Source organism: Lutra lutra, chromosome 4 (genome assembly GCF_902655055.1).
Source record: "Lutra lutra chromosome 4, mLutLut1.2, whole genome shotgun sequence".
NCBI lineage: Eukaryota > Metazoa > Chordata > Mammalia > Carnivora > Mustelidae > Lutra > Lutra lutra.
In genome coordinates this window covers 3111824-3133669 of record NC_062281.1, presented here as the reverse complement: position 1 = coordinate 3133669, position 21846 = coordinate 3111824, and the positions used below count along the sequence as shown (strand labels likewise).

Sequence of the window (21846 nt, the reverse complement as noted above, 5' to 3'; positions counted from 1 at the left end):
ATGAACAAGCCATAATCACTGGCTACTGGAGCTTGACCCCATCAACTTGCAGGAAAAGCGAAAACCATTTGGATTTTCAAAATAACATGCACGTTGACAGCAGGTTCACCTTGTGACGACCCCCGCCCCCGTCCAGGCACGTGTATGAGCCATTTTATTGGCCTCAGCTAATGCATCAGAAAACCAGAGCCCCGAACAGTTGAACAACTTCTCCCTGAAGCCAAGGCACATTTTCCAAGTGTTAAGTTGGAGCATTTCAAGAAGCGGGCCAGGTCACACTGTTACCTCAATTTAGCACAGGCCGGGAGAGGGAAGAGTAGAACGGTCACAGTGTGTCACCGGCCTCCCGGCAGGAAGCGAACACCTGAACCACACCCCTCACAGGGAGCCGTCGTGTTCGCCAGTGCACAGGCTGGGGTCTGGCACGGAGACAGATCACTTTGAGCAAGTTTTCCACAAGCCTCAGTTTACCCCTTTGTAGGGTGTGGATGGCAACAGGCCTGGGTCTCAGGGAGGCTGTCCTCAGGGAGGACAGCACTCAGCACAGCACCTTGCAGCACTAGGTACTTTCTTGTCAGCACTAAGCACTCCCGCTGCTGCCTAGGCCTGGGCGACAAGACCGCAAGCAGACCTGTCCCATGTCGTCCGCTCCACAGAGCATTTCTCTAGAACCTTCTATCCACGTCTGATTCACTCCCTGATTCTCCCAGTCCATGTGCTTTCTGGGGGCCTACTATGTGCCACGCACGGGAACACACACTACCTCCCTTTTCTAACAGAACAACCCAGTCCCTTGAACAGGGTTTACCTTCACACTGAGGCTCAGTCGTACCAAGTGAGGATGACTACCGGTTCACCTTCTCGATCTAAGGAAGGAGCTGAGTGTGTGGAACGTTCAATGGCAGGTAATGGGACTTCGTGCTCGTGAACCAGAGCCCAATGTGCCAGCACACCCTGACGGGAGGGGTCAGATCTTCCCGTGCTGGTGACCGAGCACATCCTCTGGGGGCCAGATCTCAGGGGCAGCTGGACTGCACAGCACGGGTTCGAGAAACTCCTGGTAGGTCACTCCACGCGGTGGATCTCGGGGTTGGGTGAGGACCCAGCCTTGAGCACACACGTATGAGTGTTTAGAAGTAAACCTGGAAGCCTGGGGAGGTGGACGCTTTATCTCCACGGCTCCGCCACTCGGCGGCTCCAGCCTCTCTCCTGTCCTGGAAACTTCTTTACACGTTTAGAGAAATCTGCTTGTATTTTACTCAAACTTCTGCTGATGGAAATCTTAATGAAATGATTTAAACTACTCTCCCTAAAAGATTAGGGAATATTTCTAGCAGGATTTAAACATATTTCGAATAACTGTAGGCCAGCTCTTTAAAGAGAATTTCAGGCACTTCCCCCTACAAAACACGGAGGAAAAAAAATTCTACATAAGTGTCCTGTGACATGGAAACATATTAGCACACACTAAGAGTGCAAACATGTAGCAAAGGATAGCTTACACACGCTAGCAGCACGCACACGGGTTTCTGGAGAGCACAGAGCCCGGGGAGCGTCGCACTGAGCTGTGCACGATAGCTTCCAACGATCTGGGCAAAAATGTTCGCTTTACTTAAAGAACGGATTCACGTGTTCCAGGTTACGAAGGTGAGTGAGTGTGGGACAAAGCGATGGCCCCGTCCATCCTGGCAAGAACTCTACCGCTGCTTACCGGGCCCTGGAGGCTTCCGTCTTCCCTGTCAATACTGCCTCGAGAGAGCCGGACGTCGGGTTTCTAAAGCAGAGGAAACAAAACCAGACAGTTTCATTCCTGGTTGGACAATCACAGACATATTCTGTATTCGGTTCCTTCCTCAAACAATATCATCATCCCCTGAATAAGCACGGTTGAAAGTTCCCCAGTTTCAGAAAAATCCTCAAACCCCACGATGACAAACCCAGGTCAGTCGTCGTGGCAAAGCCACATGTGCAGAGCAAAGAGGAGGGCCCTGCGGCCGCACGCAGCCTGGGAAAGCCTGTCTTCTCCGCTCCTCCTAGCACCGCACAGGGTTTCTCCTTGACAGAGAGGCCTCTACCCCAGATGCCGCTTCCTGGCAGAGTGGGGCTCGTCTGTTCTTGGCTGTATGGCCGAAGCAGCGGAGTCCAGTCACGTACCACTCCCTTTCCCCGCCCACCGCATCCACGATTCAGAAACCACGCGTATAAAGCTGGATCTACCACAAATCAGAGTATGTGAATTTCACGAACCCCCCAACAGACCGAGGAGGTTACATGCCGTCATGGTACAGCATGTGTTAGAAGGTCTGTTCCTCCTGAAGCCCAGGATGTGTGGTGGCCTCCCGCCTGCCTGACATCTGCTCCACGGCCACGCGGACTCCCGCCTCCCCTTTGCCCGTGTGCTCCGGCCCCAGACCCCTTCTCAGAGGGCACTTCCCAAGGCCTCTCCAGACAGGACGGCTCCTTTCTCGGTCTCTGCCAGTCTGCTGAATCTTACAGAGATCCTCTCTGTGGCAGGAATCCCGCAGTAATCACTTCCCTCATTCGACAGAGAACGTCTGGATGTCTGATTTGTCCTGTCCACCCTACACCTGCGAGGGCCTGCCACTGAGCACGGAGGACAGAACCCATAAGCGCTAGTGGGTGGCGGTGTAGTGGGGTGGGGGGAAGAGGTGAGAAAGCAATGAAGTTTATCTGCCTTCTTATAAACGTCTGTTTACAAAAATGAAGACATGCCATAGAATTTTCTATCCTTTATGTAACATTATGTAGTGGAAATTGGTCAAAACCAGGTTAATAAGCTGCAGTACCCCCTGGCCCGCCCCCCCGGCATGAGGGCCGTCACACACGGAAACGGACAGTGAGGTGAACGGGCTCTGGCGTCCGGCAGCCTGGGGTCGGCTCAGGCTCCAGCCCTTTCAAAGCTGAGTGACCTGGGACTTAGTTTCTTCCGCTTTGAAACAGTGCAGTCATGGTAGCCGCTGTCCGGGCCTCATGGGAGCAGTAGATGAATGAATACTACAGACCAAGCCGGCACCGCAGAGAGGGTCACGTGAAGGAAACAGTTCTGTCTGCTGAATGCCGCGGCCCTTTTCAAAATTTTGACTGTGTAAATAGGTTGTGGGTGTAGACCTTTGTGCGGCAATGTTTCACGACGTCCCTATTTCCGTAGCACAGGTTTCTACTGTCTATCTGACAAATCCCGGCTCGAGCTGCCCAGCGGGCATGCTGTCCGGGGTTACCGCTGTCCGGAGGCTCCCTCCAGGCCTGCACCGCGGCACTGCCATTGAAAACGTAGCCAGTTCAAGAAACAAAATACTGTATAGATCCGCGCTCCATTCCTACACATTGGAACACCTCTGCTTCTTCCCACCGGATGCCAGGCCCCGGGAGGATGGAGGCCTTGGGCTGTCGGCTTCCTCCACTCTCTCTGTGACAGGGTAGGAACAGGACATGCAGGTGGGAGGAAATGCAGCCCCTGCACGACTGACCGTGAACAGTGGCCATGCCCCTTGGACAAGGCATCCAACATCTCCAAACCCATCATTTCTCAGCTGGAAAAGGGGTAGCCACCTCGTACAGTGACTATAAAGATTAAGTACGTGCTTGGGACAGTCACGTGTGTACTGGACATTCAGTAAGTATTTGCTCAAGGAACGCTGTAGTAAAAATGCAAGGGAGAGAAGAGGTTTCACAGACGAGGAACTCCCGGCTCAGAAGGCAGAACTACAGGTACACGGCGGGGCTATCGCGCGGGGCTCTCGACGCCAAGGGAAAGCAGGTAGATGGTCTGTGTGGTCTCCTGGCAGTGATCCAAGTTGTGTCTATACCACGCTCTGGAGGATTAAGCCTGTAGCAGCATTAGGTCTGAAACACCATGTACATACTTGAGGTCAAATGCTCTACCACTGAGCTATACCTCCCACCATGTACATACTTGAATTAAAAGACACTTTGTTGCTAAAAAATACCAATCACATCACTGCCCCTTCCTCTCACGGAAAGGTCTCTCCACAGCCTGTGAAGCTGACGGCATCTCACCCACAGAACTGCCTCCGAAGCCGGCGTCCGTCCTCTCAAACCCGGCTGCCGCTGTGCGACTTGGGCCATAGAAGGTTCTAGATCCTCTGCTGTCTTTCCCCGTCTTCACAGCCTCCATCTCTGGGAAGCGCGTCCTCCACTCCTCCCTCCGCGGTACCTCCTCAGCCGTGAGTTCAAGCCCGAGTTCAAGGCAGTGCGGTCCCGCGTTCCGTATCTGCTTGGGGCTCTGGTTCTCCTGCTGCTGGCACCACGTCTGCGGGGACACCCTCCGCGGACGCCCTAAGCTCCTCCACCATCCAGGGAGGTGATCCCCTTCCTCCAAACTCCTGTGACTGTTCACATTTTGGGTTCTTCCCATGAACCACAAATGTTCTTCAAGACATCTAGGATGATGCGTCCTTTCCAGAAGGTTTTCAGCTGGCTTTGCCCAGCTCCATCGGAGGACTCCCTACCCATGGCCGCTATCACCTTCTTAAATAAGACGACTTGACCGTGGACGCTACTCTTTGATCTCCTGGCCACAGATCTGCCTAAACCTCCGTGTCGTCCCCATCAGACCCGTCAGAGCTCCTGTGACCTGGTGCACTGCGGGTGAGCGGTCCTACTTCAAAACGATCTTTTCTTCCGGGCAGGAGGGCTCAAGAGTGGGCTTAAAACATTCAGTGAGTCCGGCCATAAGCAGATGGCGGTCGCACAGGCTCTCGCTCCGTTGATAGAGCTCAGGCAGAAAGATTCCGCGTGATTCCGCAGGGACTAGGACTTCCAGAACGGCCGGTGGGCACCGGCCTCATCTTACCCTCACCGGCTGTGGGAGCCCCTAACAAGGGGTCAGCCTGTCCTTTGAGGCTTTAAAGCCAGCCACCGACTTCTCTCCAGCTGCCGACGTCCTAGATGGCGTCTCCTCCCCGTACAAGGCTGTTTCGTCTACACGGGACACCAGTTGCTTGGCGCAGCCGCCTTCGTGAGTGACCTGAGCTCGATCTTCCAGAGAACCGCGGCAGCTCTGACGTCAGCACTGCCGTTTGGTCCTGCACGGGCACGGTCTGGAGACGACCCCTTCCCTGCAGCCTCAGGGACCTCTGCGGGCTTCCGGCTGCTCTCCTGCGGCTTCCTCACCTCTCCCAGCGTCCCGGAACTGAAGAGTGCGCAGGCCTTGCTCTGGGTGAGGCTCTGGTTGGAGGGAAAGCTGTTCCCGCTGTGATCTATCCAGACCAGAACCACGCTCTCCGCGTCGGCAAGAAGGCCGCTTCGCTTTCCTACCAGCTGTGTATCCCGGAGAAGCTCGTGTGATTTCCTTCCAGAACTTCTCCTTGCGTTCACGATGTGGCTGTGGGTGCAGGAGGCCTGGCTTGCCGCCTGTCTGGGTTCCCATCGGCTTTCTCGCGACACTTGATCGTTTCTAGCTTTCCGATTTAAAGTGGGATGTGGGACTTTTCCTTTCACCTGAACAGAGGGGTGCCTGTGGGGTTATTAACTGCCTAATCTCCACGTTGTTGTCTCAGGAACAGGCCTACCCGAGGAGAGGGCGAGAGAGATGCGGGGATGGCCGGTCCCCCGAGCGGCCAGCACAGAGACCATGTTTACGAAGTTCACCAGCTCCCGTGGGTGCGGCTCATGGGTGCAACTACACTTGTACTCAAAGACCACAGATCGGGGATCATCACAGTAAATCTAGTGACAACGAGAACGTCTGAAGTACTATGAGAACCACCACAATATGACACGAGGCATGAAGTGAGCAAATGCTGTGGGGAAAATGGCACCAACAGACTTGCTCAGCGCAGGGTTTGCCACAAACCCTCAGCACGTAAAGAACACAACGTCTGTGATAAAATGAGGAACAGCCGTAGCTGTCTGAGGCAACGTGAGCTGTGGCCAATCAGGCAACAGCTAGTTAGTGAGTACTCGTAACTGTAGGAAATAGATATATATATATTTTAAAGATTTTATTTATTTATTTGACAGACAGAGGTCACAAGCAGAGAGGCAGGCACAGAGAGTGGGGAGGCAGGCTCCCTGCTGAGCAGAGAGCCGGACATGGGGCTCGATCCCAGGACCCTGAGATCATGACCTGAGCCGAAGACGGAGGCTTTAACCCCTGAGCCATCCAGGTGCCCGGGAAATAGATACTTTTAAAAGTTTGTTTGTTTATTTAAGGAAGCTCTATGCTCAATGTGGGGCTTAAACCCACGACCCAGAGATCAAGTACGCTCTTCTGAATGAGCCAGCCAGGCACCCTGAACTGCAGGAAATACTTTACTTTTTTACTTAAACAAAAGCAAATGACATTTACTGTCACAGAATTAGGGCTGTGTTTCGTGCACTTACATGAATTATTTATTTCCATAGAAACCATATGAGATGACTTATTTTTCCGACTCACAATAACTCCCTCATGTTAAAACTTTCCCCCGGACAGGACTTCGATTTTAAAATGAGAAAGCCTGTCTCTATAAAGTCCACTTGTGTGCTATGAACGGAAATATTTAAGCCTTTTCCTCACATGGTTGGCACAGCCTGGGAGATGAGTGCCAGCTCGGGGAACTCAGGGAGCCAGAGTCAGCCCGTCTGAGAGAAGCAGTTCTGTTACTGGTGCTGCTCCTGGTGAAACGAAACCTTCCTGTTCCCTCTTACAATATTCTAGATTTGGAGATAGCAATATGAAAAGAGGAAACTGATATCTGAAATCTTACACAAAGAGAGCACAAACGTCAAGAATGTCTGGGGCTACTTGGGGCATCCCCCATCAGGCAGGCCTTCTCCCTTCCTTCTCCCTCCCGTCCATAGTTCAGGTATAAGGTGCACAGTCAAGTGCACAAATCCTGAGTGTACGAACTCAGTGCATTCTTAGAGATGCGTGCACCCACCAACACTGCGGACCCCGGTAGCGGGCTCCAGCCGAGACCTGTCTCTGCCGCATGAGGGGACCGATCCGACCGCACCCCAAAGAGCTCACACGAGTGAACTGCGTCATGTGCACGGCCCTGTGCCTGGTGTCTCTAGCGGACATTATCTCTGTGAGCCCCCTCCCTGCGGATGTGTGTTGGGGTTTGCCCAGATCCACTGTCGTGCGGTAGCCGCTGTGTCACTGATCGAGTCTGTGGGAACGGGCAGGTGGGTTATTTCCAGCTCCTGGTACCAAAGAGCAGCAGCGCTGTGAGCTCTGTGTTGTGTGGCGTGTGCGCCACGTCCCCGTGGGCAGCTGGTGAGGGCTGAAGGCGCCGTTTCAGGTTCTGGGGACACAGCAGCCCACAGTTGCTGTGTGGGCTCTACGCTCATGGCCATCACTCTAGAAACTTCAAACGTGAGGCTTTCCGAAGTCCCTTCTCCTTGGATGTGGCCGATGCAAAGAACATAGCAGGGATGTGGCCTGGCTCAGGAGAGCGGGCCAGAGGCAGTCTTGTGACCCTGTCCTTGCCGCCCACCACTCCGAGTGCCCTGTCCTGACACTCATCATCATTCAGACTGACTGGGTCTGTGTGACGGGAGAAACAGCTTAAATACTCATTTCCTTTTCCAGACCACACCACAGGCTTTACGTAGAGAGAACTTTCTCATGTTAACATTAAATCCTGTCTTGCGCACTGTGCCACATTTGACTACTATGCGCACTGGAAGGAAGATAAACGGGGACCCGAGTCTGTCTGGCAGCAGGGCTCAACGGGAAGGCATGTGCTCTGAACAGACTGGGGCCAGCCAGCATGGGACAGCTCGTGAGGCGGGGGGCTGGCCGGCACACAGCCGTCTCAGAGAGCTCACGAGCAGGTAGGGGAGCGGGTCCGGCACAAGGAACAAGAGCTGTAGGTCAGGGCCGCGTGGCCTTGGGCAAGCGCCAGCATGAGGACACGTGGGGACATCCTGACTCCCCGAGCACTCAAGAAAAGGTAGCCGCCAGAACTAAGAGCAGTCCCCACACTCAGTGCTGAGTCCTAACAATGGAAGGTTAGATCGACAGCAGCTGAGTCTCAACTACTAGAAAAAATCTGGACAATATTTCTGACAAAGCAACTTGGAAGATAATTTTCCCAACAAATCTACAGGCCCTCTGGCAGGGTGCAAAAGCTTACCCTGTGGAAGGGAGCGGCGGTGCTATGCCTAGCGCGGCCTGAGGACCAGTGAGCATCAGGGACGGTGTGTCACCAGGTCATAATGAGACAGACAGAAGGCAAGCATCTTTAGAAAGTTCTAGAGCAACTTGAAATAGTAATTTTTAGGCTTGTTGGAGTTCATAAAAACAATGTGGCTCATATTTCACATATGTTTAAAAAAATTTTCTTTAAAAAAAAAACAAAACTTTTTTCTACTAATTGCCCTTTGTTTTGCGAGGGTATCACGTCTACAGTGGTTTAGGAAAAACCCAGAAACTGACCCTTCCTCACTGCCAGGCTGCCTCTTGCCCCGACTCTCCATTCTGGGAAAACGCGCGGGCCCAGCCAAAGCGGAGGCCTTGTTGCTGCTAAAAATCAGCCTGTAAGGGCAGCTTTTGCATCAGCAAAAAGGAATTATGGATTATTTGCAACAACCAGCAAATCTAATAGAAGCGATGCTTCCTTGCAGAATCCCCGAAAGTCGCTCACTTTCTCACTGAGTCTGTTACATTAGTTTTCGGTCCGGAGCGGCTGGAGGGCACTCCGGGACGGCCTGTGGGAACTCTGCAGGATGCGGGATAGGATCTAGGAGTTTAGAGTCTCAGCAGTGCAGCTCGCACCGGCGCTATGGAGAACAAGCCGGGAGACAGAGAAAGGCCCTTGGAGAAAGTACCGTGAATTCCCTACTTACTCACCTGTATATGAGCTACACATCTTAATCCTCGACCCAGGCCTGAGAGAAAACTATTACCTATGCTTTACAGAGAACGTAACTATGTTATAGATTAACAGATTAATAAATGAAAGCAGAGAGATTAAACAATTTTTAAGGGGTCATTAATAACTAGGATTTTTAATTCTCATTTGGCTGACTCTGGAGTCTGGATTCTTTTTAGTAATGCCTCCTTGAAAACGAGAGTCCAAGCCAGGAATGATCACTCTGAGTGCCAACACGTAGTGTGCTCACCATTTTCCTGCCACCTCCCATGTCCCTGGCCCCTGGTTCCCCCCAGCCTGCCATGGCCTAAGGCGTCCTGTGTTGTCTGTCTCTCTCAGTGCACCACAGTGGTCTTTCTGTGCTCAGGCATCCTTGGGCCTGTGTGCTAGGCGTGCTGGCTTCCTGGAATGTCTTCCCCAGATGTCCCTGGACTGACCCTTGCTGGGTCCTCCAGCTACTCAGCCCTCCCCAAAGGCTGCATGTGCTGGGCCTCCCCTCCTGTGCTCAGTCCTCTCTGTCACAGTCGGGGCTCTGCCTGGTACTCCCGCTCGGAGGAGGCCCTCGTCTCAACTACGCACTTGCCCTCAGACCTACCACCTACAAGGCCTACCTTGTGAACACCCGAATCAAAGACCGGGCAGGGATTATTCAGCCGCCCTGTGACCCCGGTACTGATTTGATCTTGAAGCCACAACAATAGGTAAGTCATTGTCACTTATGGAGAGCAATACTAAATTCTAAAGGGCAACAGTGACACACGCCACGACCTTAAAAGAATGACCAATTATACCTTAAGTAGGGAACGGACTCTGGAATGAGGGGCTGGCCCAAACCCAGGCAAAATGTCCCACATTATTCATCATGTCAATGTCCTCATGAGTTTTTCTTAAAAAACAAACAAAAAACCCCCACCAAAAACCCTAATATATGTAACAAAAAGTATTACAGACAACATCTTTAAAAATAAAAGCAGGCGAGGACCTATTCAGTATGAAAGTCTGCGTCAGTTATGCCTCAAAATGGGGCGAAAAGCAACAGAAAATCCGAGGAAATCCGAGTTCATGTGCTGGATACTGGAAAACAGAAGACAGGGTCTAGAAATCACCCGCATGTGTGCAGAGAGCACACGACCGCCATGCTCAGTGAAGGCGACAGCACTACAGCCCGGGCAGGCATCCGGCAGGGAAGTGAGACACGCGAACACGGTGAGCAGTAAAGGAGGCCGGGACAAACCCGGGGGAAGGTCCTGAGCTCCGGAGACATGCCCGCTGGGGACGCCACAGCGCCCAGGCCGTCTGGCAGGCGAGGTGCGGCGCGCACCAGAGCCCCGGAGGCCCCTCCATGCAGCCTCGTGAGTGGACTTCGAACACCATCTGCAAGCTGTGTGGGGGCCTGGAAACGTCCTGTGTATGGAACGTGGGGTCCCCGGACTCACACATTTACCGAAGGCACCGAACCGTACCCGATCCAGGCCTGTTCGTGCACTGCACGGAAACCATGTCCACAATAAGAGAAAGCCCCCCAGCGAGCCATCTGGGTCCCGAAACCACTCAGAAGACGGGGTCGGCACTGAGCTCATGAGCTGCATCCCACTGCCACGGTCCGTTAGGGCGGGTGGGGATTTCTGAGAACAGTCTCCCGACCCATGTCATTAGTCAGGCTCATCCTCTGCTGGTGGCCCTCCCTGGACTTGTCTGCCCTGCAGATTCCAATGGCTCCTTCAGCCTTGGCTCGACCTATCTGGCCGCTGGCACCACCCTTGACCCCTTGCTGCATGCAGTACCCGGCAGATGAGCAGTGCGGGAGGCCCGCCGCAGCTCGGAGACCATGCTCGGGTCACACGTAGTCGGCCGTACACGAGGCGACGGTATTCAGATAGCTCAGCTCCGGTCTGGAGAATCGGTAAATACTGACTTTTGAAATCCCACGTCAGTGCAGGCAACAAGCTGTCTGGACGAATGTCCAAGAGGGGCCAGGGGCCAGGCGTTCGGGCAGCCCAGAGCGGCTCCGGACCAACCAGTCAGACTCCTGCGGGGACAAGCACCTCCGTCCACAGCTTGCCCTGCGTTGCCGACAGCTTTGATTTCAATCACCGAGAGTCTCGAGAGTTTGAAACTTCTGTTTGAAAGGCAATCCCTCAGAGTGGCTGCCCACATTTCATACCCTGCTGTGGGGAGGACGCGGGAATCTTCTCTGTCATAAAATGAGGGTGATACACGGACTGGGCACACTCCTTTTTATCCTCGTCTCCAAAATTTACAAAGCACCGACGATCAAAAATTTAATGTAGTTTAGTTTAATTTTCATTTGATCTTGCATTTGAAGCGAGTGACTCTCATGGCAGAACCCGGCCGAGCTGAGGTGAAGTCTGTATTCACACCCGTGCATACGAGCGTTCGTGCTTTGCTGCATGAACACTGCTACTCTTACCTCTGGGACGCTCCTGGAACATGACCTCGCCCGTGGCGTGTGCACCACACTACACCGGTTTTCTAAAGTAAAAATAATATTGAATTCTGAAGCAAAAAACCTTCAAGAATTTCAGGTATAGGATTCCCGACCCCTCTCTTCCTTGTGGGGTGGCTGTGCGGACAGGCTGACTTCACTTATGAAAAATACGTTGGACGGTAACCGGCACCGTGGCAGACGTCAGCTAGGATCCGAGGCGTTCGGATGTGAGTAGGTGTGTGCCGAGGACGCGTGCGCTAGTCCTGCCTGGCAGTCACCAAGCGTGGGGCGCCTGTGCCGTCTGTGGGCCTCCTGGCATGCTGCACGCTCCCATGTGCGGAGCCCAGAGGCTTGTGTGCTGAGCCCAGCACACTCTGCGGAGGCCACTGGCCTCCCCGACAGTGAAAACAGGCTTCCCCGAGCCTGCGTGTTTAATTCTCCACAATTAAAAAAAAAAAATGAGAGCCACACACAAAGGATGAACTCAGGGTCGCACGTTGATGAACGGTGTGGGTCGAAACCACTGCGGCCTAACGCCGTTCACTGCTGCTTTCAGTGTGTCCGTGGCTGGAAGGCTGTGAGCAATCTGAGAACCGTCCCCCACCCTTGCTCCGGTCCCTCAGCACACAGCTGGACACAGACGCGTCTTCGGGGAAGTTTATTGAACCGAAGCATAAGTGAGCGGCTGTGGACGAATGGCTCAATCATTACCCAAGGAAAGGTAATGATTCCTGAATTTGTGGCAACGGTGGGTGTCCCGGCTCTGTCCTGTCATCCTTTCAGGCCACTCCAGGAAGACTGATCTAGCCGTGCGTGCTGACGGGGGTGTGCGCTCTGAGGCTGAGGGCGCAGAAGTGCTTGGCAGGGGGCCAGGGGTCCAAAGGGCCCTCGTGTCAAGCGACACACAGAGACCGCTCTGCCTCACCACTTCCTCTGCTGCAGACTTCAGAGCGGGCATGTACGTGGGCCGCCAGATACGCATGGGGGAGGCGCCTGTCAGGCCACAGGACGGGGAATGCCGTGAAGGAGGGCCTGGTGCCCGGACGCCTGGTTACACGTGCTGTGGGAACAAGATGCGAGCGGACACCTGCGGGGGAGCTGCTTCTGCGACAACCACAGAGATGTCACACCTCCGAACCTGTGATGCGGCTACTCAAATCTCAGAAATCTGGCCAGAAAAAAATCCCAGAATAGCCAATAACCTAGGATCACACGTGTTTGGGACCGGATGGAAAAGGCTGTCTCCTGTTCTGAAAAAGACCAATTTTGCCCATCATCTGTAGTATGTAGATGCTGGCAGAGCGCCCCAAGTGGAAGACACCCCAATTACTAGAAACACCATTACCAGAAACCTCTCCTCTTTTTCCAGCCAGCGCTGGTCTTCCTCCATCTCCTGCTGCTGCCGGACCAGCCGCTCCTCCATCAGGTGGGCCGGCAACACCTGCCCGATCCCGCGCAGGTCCGGTACCGCCGAGTCCTGGGGGGGATCAAGAGCGCATCACTCTCAGGCTACCTCAGATGCCCTTACTGTTTCCTGTGCTTTCCCAAAAACAAACAAACAAACAAACAAACAACTGAAAGCAAAACAGCAAGGGTGGTGGAAACAGGGTCTCTCAGACTCTGCTCAGGGGAGCGACTTGCCCGAAGGCTGCGAGACAGCCGCGGCCGAGCACCTCTAACAAGTACAAGTCCCTTGGCTCACAGCTCCGCTCTCGGGATTTATTCTCGAGAAATAATCCAGGGCCCCTGGGTGGCTCAGTTGGCTAAGCAGCTGGCTTTGGACTGGGCTGTGGTCTCGGGGTCCTGGGATCCAGCCCTGCATCAGGCCCCCGCTTGTATGCATGCGTTCTCTCTCTCTCTCTCAAAAGAATGGATACAAATCTTTCAAAAGAAAGAAAGAAAGAAAGAAAGGATCCAAGGTCTGTACGGAGAAGGCACTGCTGGCTGCCGTGAAGAACTGAACACATTCTGGGCCGGAATGGAAGGAAGATTAAGCTCAGCCCACACATGCCACAGAGCAAGCGTCAGATGTGCTCACTCCAAGGTCAAGGGCATGGGTGGCAGACTACAGGTGCTCCGGGAGTCAAAGAAACAACATTAACGGCTACGGGAGGGGTTTTTGGTGTACCAGGCAAATCTGGTAGGGGTGAAAATGGCCCCCAGAGCAGGAGGCTGTCCCCCTCTCCTTCCCGAGAACTGCTGCGCGCACACGCTAACAATGTTCGGCCCTGCACACTGCCTTGCAGGTGGGTGGGCTAATGATGGTGGCATCTCTGTTTCAGTAAAAAGGATTCACAGAATCAGGAATAATTCGAGATGCAGCGCCTTGATTTTAGAATTCGGTCGTCAAAACGAGTAACTCCTAGGATTCAGAAATAAAAAATACTATAGGCAAAGTTTCATCAGCTAACAACAGAAGCCCAAAAACATGCAGGTTACCTCCACGCTGGGCTGCCACATTGGTATCTCCTGCGCTCTGTGATTCCAGGAATCCGTCTGGTCCAAGAGAGATGCCTGGCCCGGGTAGATGCTGCCAGCCATGGCCGTGACCCCATGGGAACCAGGATAGCCAGAGACCTGTGAATGTCGGGCAGCACAGTCATGCACAAGGGAGTGACTCAGATGACAGAGAACACCGCACCAACAGGACAGTGGTGCCCACAGATCTCCACATGTGGATCCCCGGAGCCTGTGGCTATGGGAGCTTACACGGCAGAGGGACTTCCCATGGGCGGTTGTAAATTAGGTGCCTAGAGATGGGGAGATGACCCTGGCTCATCAGCGTGGACCTAATGTGCGGCTTCCTTATGCGCGCAAGGGGGAGAAGGGGAGATAGGCTACTGCAGTGTGGCTGGAGGGATAGGGCACTGCTGGTTTTGAAGGGGGAAGGGTCATGGCCAAGGGATGCAGGGGGCCTCTGGAAGGTGGTAAAGGCAAGGAAATGGATTCTCCACGAAAGAAAGGTAATCCATGGAGGCCGCGTAATTAAGTAGTATAAATATACACTAGGATGTCAGAAATCATTTACTTTGAAACTCTGCACCCTGGATGCCACAGCACCAGGGGACACGAACGTGGCTCAGTGGGCGCTGCTCTAGAGCGCCCCTGTCTAATGAACTCGGGCTGGCGAGAGACGCAGGCGGTGTGCTCTAACCGTGATAACTGCGGCGGAGAAAAGACGCTCACAAGGTGCACAGGAAGAAAAATTCCACGGCAGAAGGAAAATGAAAGGAGTTCCGTTACGTGGCTTCCTCCCTCAATCACGAGGGTCGGGGGCAGAATCAGCAGTTTCCGTAACTCACTGGGCTAGTGCTGGGGGGCCAGGGTGTTTGGTTAATTCTTTAACAAGATAAAGCAGAGCCAGATCCAGTATTTCCAAACACCAACACATTCTTCAACAAAGACTTTGTGCACTTATCCGGTCTCTAGGCATTGTTTATACCAAAACTGCACACTGACAATATATAATTAATAAACTTTCAAATAAGATGTACAGATGGTTCTCACAGTTTACTAGAATCAAAGTATTTCAATAAAAATTCTACTGAACATAAAATGTCGTATCACTATTGTTTTTGGTCAGAAGGGCTACGCTACCACCAGACAACTTTTAGGAACTTGCGCAACAGAGACCGTTCAAGTATCGTGCGGCAGCTTTCTATGGAACACCAACCCTGTGAGAGGATCGATGAGCATTTTTGGCTAAGAAGGAGCACGAAACAGCACCAGGTGATGTCCTGTAGTCATTCTCCGTTACCAGATACGGAAACTTGGGACCTGGGAGAGCGGAATCATTCCTCTGCCTGCTGAACATATGGGTGCTTTCATGCAGCCACTGAACCCTCACTCTGTTCTACACACTGTTCCGGGCACTTGAAGTAGTGACAAGCCACTGTCCTCACGGGCTTCTGCTCTGGAGGGGCGGGGCCAACAGCCACACACGGTTACGCATCAGAGCGCAGGTGGTGGAAGGGGCAAGGGCCAGGGAGCCCCGGGTCAGGGCCAAGGGCCTGTGGAGGCCTGCCTTCTGCCTCCTCAGCAGATGCTGTTGTGCTTTCTCTAAACACGTCTGGGGGCCCAGTGATTCACGCCTCCCCCGGGCAAGTGGGGCTCAGAACAGTGTCTCCCGAAACAGGGCTCTCAGTCATGCAGGCCACCTTGGGGTGCTTATTCACAGTGTGACGCCCCTGGGCCCCCCTTCAGAATGGGTACAGTGGGATCTGGAGGCAGCAGAGCAGGTGAAGGGCCTGCCGCAGACCCAATTTCAGTGTCTGGAGGTACTACCACCTCTCTAGAGCAGAATGGCCCGCACGCTCTCCCCAAGACTCTACACCGCGAGGCGCTTGTCCATACTGATCTAAGAGGCCTGGATTTAAATCATAGTGGGAAGCACGTAAAGGAATAAAAATGCTTTCATGTGACCCGCAGCGACCCCGTGAAGGAGGCACGGTAAGCGTGCTTCTCTTTTTGTTCCTTTTTTCTCCTCCTGTAGAAGGAGACGGCAGTTAAAGGAACGTTCAGCTCCTCCCTCTCAGGACCAGGGCCCAAGGACTCCCCGTTGCTTGTTTTGTGTCTCACTCACTCAGTTAAGTGCTTCCCCCTCAAGGCTGGTTATGGTAACTGAGTCAGCCAGCGACGAGCATCAGCCCGGGACACAAATGCGTGGCTTCATGAGAGCCACAGCCGACACAAATCACAAGAAGCAATTTATTTCCTGGAAGTGATCCATTCTCCAAATAACACAACTATGGGGACACAATCCGTGGCATACACACACATGCACTGGACCACTCCTCAGCATTACAAAGTTGTGACTTGCTGACACCCTCGTCAGGACGTCACCACAGATGTCACACCTGTACCAGCCGCTGAGCACGCGAGAGGACACCCTGACGATCCGCTTATCTCCAAGTCCAGAACACGCAACACCAACAGCTGGGACCAGTTGGAGTGCGGCTGTGCTGGGCAGCAGGCAATTGACGGGAGGGGAGGGGACCCTCCAGGGCCACAGACAAGTTCTGTCTTGGTATGGTGTGGGGGACACGTGTGTACATGGCTGTCAGAACACGTGTGCATTTCCTCTAAGTGAATTATACCTCCAAAAAGCAAACACTCCCCCTCAAAGCCAAAACATTACTGACTTTGCTTCTGGTCCTCCTTTCTCGAGGACAGTCGTGTCTAGTCTGACAAGATATCTGCCTGCAAGTCTGGCGCCATCCACACCTGGCCAATATGGCATCTTGTCTGGTTTTTCAGGTAAATTTGAATGTTATTCTTGCCTTCCAGAAACACCACCCCGTTCATAACTGGCTCTTCACCTCACATGTCTCCCAAACGGAGGACAGAAGTGGGGATGGGGGGCACCTGCCCACGTTGCTTTAAGGCTGAGGGGCCGATGACACAGCCTCCACTTAGACGGTCACTAAGGTGCACTACTCTCTTAGCTTTCTGCGCGCCAAATCACAGTCCTGTGTACAGAAAGAAAGAACAGAAATACCTCCAGGGTCCCTCCCCACCTGCAAGCGTGAAGAACAGAAGGCCGGGCCTTAGTCCTCGGTGACGGGCGTACCTGGTAATGATTGGTCTGTGCCATGTGCTGAGGACTGGGGTAAAATCCTTCGCTGGACCTTGGACTGGGGTAACCGGGTCTGCTGGGCTGTGAACACATCAACAGAGCATCACAGGAATGAGTACTTTGAAAGTTTCGTCCAATCTCTGTTTTACTGCAAATAACAGAAAAAGGTACTTTTCTCAAAAAGACTTTAGCTGGAAAGAATGATAAAGAGCATCCAGGCACTCCGATGGGGGAAGCAGTCTTTCCCACAAATGTCCGGGACAGCAGGGCACCCCCATGTCAAAACATGACACTGGACCCCTTCCCCACAACACACACACGGATTAACTCAAGATGGAGCAGGGAGCTGAGCGGAAGAGGCGAGGCTGTAAACTCGTGGAGAACGGGCACATCTCTGCAAGCCTGGGTGGGCGATGGTTTCATAGACAGGACCCCAAAAGCTCAGTCACTGAGAATGAGAAAGGCACGTTGTACCTTTAGTTTGGGTGCAAACTAAAAGTTTCTGTCCTGCAAATGGCACCACCAAGACAGAGAGAGGCCACAGAATGGAACAAAGTGTGTGCACGTCACGTGTGGGAGTCGTAACCAGAACATACAGACCCTCTTGCAGCTCCCCAGTGACACGACACACAATCTGCACCGACAGTGGGCAAGGACTGGAGCAGACGGGAGGGGCCGATCGATGGTCAACACGATGTGTGGTGGCTCGGGCACCCAGGAAGAGCCGATCGGGGGGCTTTCGGAGCAGGGGTCTCATCGGGCTCTGCGGCTTCCTGGCTGTGGGACTGTGGACAAGCCAGGCAGCCACCTGGTTTCTGCTTCTATCAGCCGGGAGCTGAGCTACAGGGACCACGAAGTCACCTCCAGCCTAAAACCCTTCATCCGTTTGTGACCTACGTGAATTTAAGGTTCATACCGGAAGAATGGTTTAGTGTGAAATAGAAGTGAAGCCCACAAAATCTTCCCAGCCTGACGGATTCACCGGAGCGCAGACCCACTACTCTCCCGCCAAACGGAGACCAGACTAAAAGGAGATGGACTGAGGGGCCAGCAAGCCCAGGGGAGGCAAGAAATGCCTCGGAGCCCCCGTCTCTTCCCACGGACGCACACGTTCCTGGAGAAACACACCCTGGGCTGGAGTGAAGTCCTGAGCAAGTCTGCGTGTCCGAGCGGAGTCTCAGTGCCCAGCTCTGCTCACACTGTCCCTGCCGCCCGTCCTTTGAGTCTTCTGTGGCGATTTCCTGAAATCTCATGGTTTCTGCCACCTGACGTAGCGCCCTAGGCCCCTGTTCTAGGTGCGTCTCCGACCCCGATGCGGATCGCGGCTGCCTCCACCTGCTCTTGCCCCGCTACCGCACCCCTGCGCCATCTCCGAGGCTGGGAGCGCACCCCCACCCCTTGGGCCAACACTTTGGCAGCCCAGACGCGGCTCACCCTAAACTCACCCAAATATGACCGTGGATCCCCGGGACACCTGGAAACAGGCAAGGGTCATCAAGGGGGATGTCATAGGCTTTACCCTGTGTTCTAGGGTGGCAATTTCCAAAGTATGTTCCATGAAACCAAGGGGACCACCTTCAGATTTATATATATATTTTTTAAGATTTTATTTATTTATTTGACAGAGATCACAAGGAGGCAGAGAGTCAGGCAGAGAGAGGAGGAAGCAGGCTCCCCGCTGAGCAGAGAGCCCGATGTGGGGCTCGATCCCAGGATCCTGGGATCATGACCTGAGCCGAAGGCAGCGGCTTAATCCACTGAGCCACCCAGGCGCCCCTCGGCATAGTTTCTCACCGAAGCCCCTGGAAGAGCAACTCCTATGTATACTAACGGACAACGTTACTTTGTTTTGTTTGAGCTTTACCAAGACTTTTTGTGGTTCTAGAAAATCGCATCACACGAGCCCGTGAAACTCACGCCCCATGGTGGCTGTGGGCTGGGCATCTGTCCTGTGTCCCCACACCCGGCCACCTCAGCAGTCCTGGGCGACAATCCCACCGGAGAGCGCCTCCCATGGGGCGTGCACAGCGTCTTCGCTTCTCGTGCAGCGAGCAAGCTCCGGGCAGAGCAGGCATTTTGAAATTACGAAGTCCTCTTACTTCCTGTGTATTTCACTGGAGGGCCAGCGCAGGACATCACGAAACGCTTCTTACAGAAGTGCAGTGCCGGGTGCTGTCAGGGCGGAGAAATGCTTCTGAGGCAGCCACTCTGAAACCCTTTATTTTCAGGACTCCCTTTGTATTTTCAAAAATGACTGAGGACTCCAAGGGTTTTTGTTTGGCTGGAACAGATCTACCAATATTTACACTATTAAAATGAAAACAGACACTTAAAAATAACAAACTAATTACACATTAAAAAACAATCAGTGAGCAGAGTGGCACGCGTCCCATGTGTGTATGGAAATTCTTCTAACGTCGGGCCTAGCAGAAGGCCGCCAGCTCTCCCACTGGCTTCCGCATGGCCTGCCGTGCTGTCTCGCTGCGGTGCGCAAAGAAAATCCAGCCCCACACAGCCGTGCAGCCGAGGGGGTGGGAGTGTGGGGAGTCACTTAACAGTTTCTGGACACAGTTGTGGGCACTGTTCCTAACATTACGCTCCAACTCAGAAAGTGGTGGTATCTCAAAGGTGACTTGCAGTTTGGAATCTGAAAACCGTGTCGTTATGTGTGACGTTTAGATCCGTCACTCCGTCCTGTACCGTGAATGGACCTTCCACGTGCGGTGACCCCATGACGTCCCGCAGCGGCCATCTGAAAACGCAAGCTGCAGAGGCAGGCAGACCTTCGCCATGCCGACCCGTGTCAGTAGACGCATGGAAAAGTCACATCTGTCGGTCTCGCTCCAAGCTCATCAGCAAAGTCTCAGAGTGGGGAAGCTGTCAAGGTCATGGTGATGGATATTTTTCAGAATTCTAATCTTTGCTTGAAAACTCAAATTTCATCTCCGGCAACAAGGCATCAGTTGTTCCCGATGACACAGTCTCACTTCTTTCTGGAGAAAACATCTACCAAATGCACGACTCTGCACAATCAGTGTCTGCCCACTCTACTTTGGAGAAAAACTGGTTTTCCTTGAGAAATGTGGCGACTTCTGTACCTCGGCTGCCTGGCAAGGTCTTCCGGTACTTGCTGCTCCTCCCACGTTACACCTGAGGCCACTTCATCAAGGTTACTCTTCGGCACCCAGGTGTCTCTTTCCTGCGTGAGCACGGTGGTGCAGAGTGCCGTGACGACCAGCCCGGCGTGACCCCGCTGCCCGGGTGTGTGCCACGGCGACTGCGGCTTTGTCCACCGTGCCATCTGCAATAGGACTGCAAATGTCAGCAGAACGGATGAGGCCCATGACACGTGGACATTATTATGAAATGGATTTTGCTCTCATGGCCCTCTGAGATGGAATTGGAGACCCAGAGGTCCAAGGAACACATTTCTTTGGAAAGTGCTGAAAAGGATATTTTTAGCCAGAGGCTCTCCACTGATCTGCTGGGGGACGTGCAGGACAGCTCGCAGCAATGAAGTGACCCAGGCTGCGCTGCTCCTGGGCAAACTTCTCTGGAGATTGTCATTGTGGGAAAAAATTGGTATTGAGTACCGAAGAAGAAATTGGTAACATGTTTTTAATAATTAGCATGGTAGTTATAATGCTTTTGCCATTAAGTCTTATAACTAAGATTTTACTCTTTTTTAAAAAAGATTTTATTTATTTGAGAAACAGAGAGCGAGCCCACGAGCGGCGAGAGCGGCAGAGGGAGGAGCAGGGTCCCGCTGAGCGCTTCGCTCCATGTGGGGCTCGGTCCCATAACCCTGGGATCACAACCTGAGCTGAAGGCAGGCGAAGCTTTTAATTTTGAATCTTGAATGTGGGAGAGAAAAATATTTCACTTTTAAACCTCATTAGGCTACATTATGAGTTTTATTAGTACACAACACTCGTTTACAAAAGTCCGAGATCCTACGTGATCTCAAGAAACAGGTGGAATTCGTTGTGCAAAGACAGCACAGCTGGCACTCTACAGCCTGAGGAGGCCCCAGAGCTCCCGCTCCACGGGGTGGAGGAAGCGCCAGGACGCAATGCTGGGCGAGCGCCCTGGAGACAAGGGATCTGCTTGTTGACGGGTCAAATACAGCACCCACGAAAGCAGAGTTCACGTCCACAGATCACGAGAAAAGGGAAAAACCACATCCAGGCCAGATTCTGACCGGTAAGGGAGCCGAGTAATTCGTGTATTCGTTTGTATTCATCAGGCATCTGTATATATAACTAGTGTAGATGATTTTCTAGCCACGAAAACTCTTTAATCCACAGGTCGTCGACCTTCACCTCCAAGTGTCAAAGAGCGAGTGTTTGAATCTGTGCAGCCACACTCTGAGTGCCTGTCTGACCCTGCCGCCGGCCAAGACCAGCCAGGGACGAGACGCAGAGCACGCAATTCATTCCGACAGAACTGATTCCACGAGCAGGCAATGGGTAAGGGTTTGCTGATCCATTTTAAAGGGCAGAACAATGTCTGATTATGGAGAAGAACCTTACAACAGCCACTTTGAAAACATTCTCAAAACCAGAAAAAAATGTCTTTGTATTCTAGAATAGGAAAAGCCTAACCTCATACTAGTTTCTAAAAATTAGCCAAATGAAAGTTCTTGGACATCCCACAGACAGATGCAGGAGGACGCAGAGCACGAGGCTCTTTCCTTCTGTGGGCTTGGGCGGGAGGGCTGCACGGTGTGGTGCTCACAGCAAAGGCGTGTGGCCTCTGACCCCTCCGACTCCCACTAGGACCTCCTGCGGCCTTCACCACACCCCCTGGGAGTAGGGATTTTAACACCCTCGCGGCGCAGCGAGGACAGTGAGGCTGGCACCAGGCAGGGGGACTGCCCGGTCATCAGAGGCCCTGTAAAGAGAGCCATGTGGCCCGCAGGCCCGAGAAACCAGCTTGGAGAGTTCTTCCACCTCCCAGGCTTGGACCACTATCCCGTG

General features: G+C 53.2%; 1 protein-coding gene across 25 annotated transcripts in view; it reads right to left on the bottom strand.

Moving 5' to 3' along the window:
- The window catches only part of PTK2 (protein tyrosine kinase 2), a 251367-nt gene that overhangs the window by 14277 nt on the left and 215244 nt on the right, over window positions 1-21846 (bottom strand). For 19 of the 25 annotated variants that reach the window (XM_047725233.1, XM_047725252.1, XM_047725232.1 and 16 more), the window contains 4 exons: window positions 16862-16948; window positions 13732-13869; window positions 12638-12769; window positions 1712-1774 (listed from right to left, as the gene is read on the bottom strand). In XM_047725233.1, coding sequence (XP_047581189.1) covers window positions 1712-1774; window positions 12638-12769; window positions 13732-13869; window positions 16862-16948 — 420 coding nt within the window. The remainder of the gene's footprint in view (window positions 1-1711; window positions 1775-12637; window positions 12770-13731; window positions 13870-16861; window positions 16949-21846) is intronic. The other 6 variants (XM_047725239.1, XM_047725240.1, XM_047725243.1 and 3 more) reach the window with 1 other exon arrangement.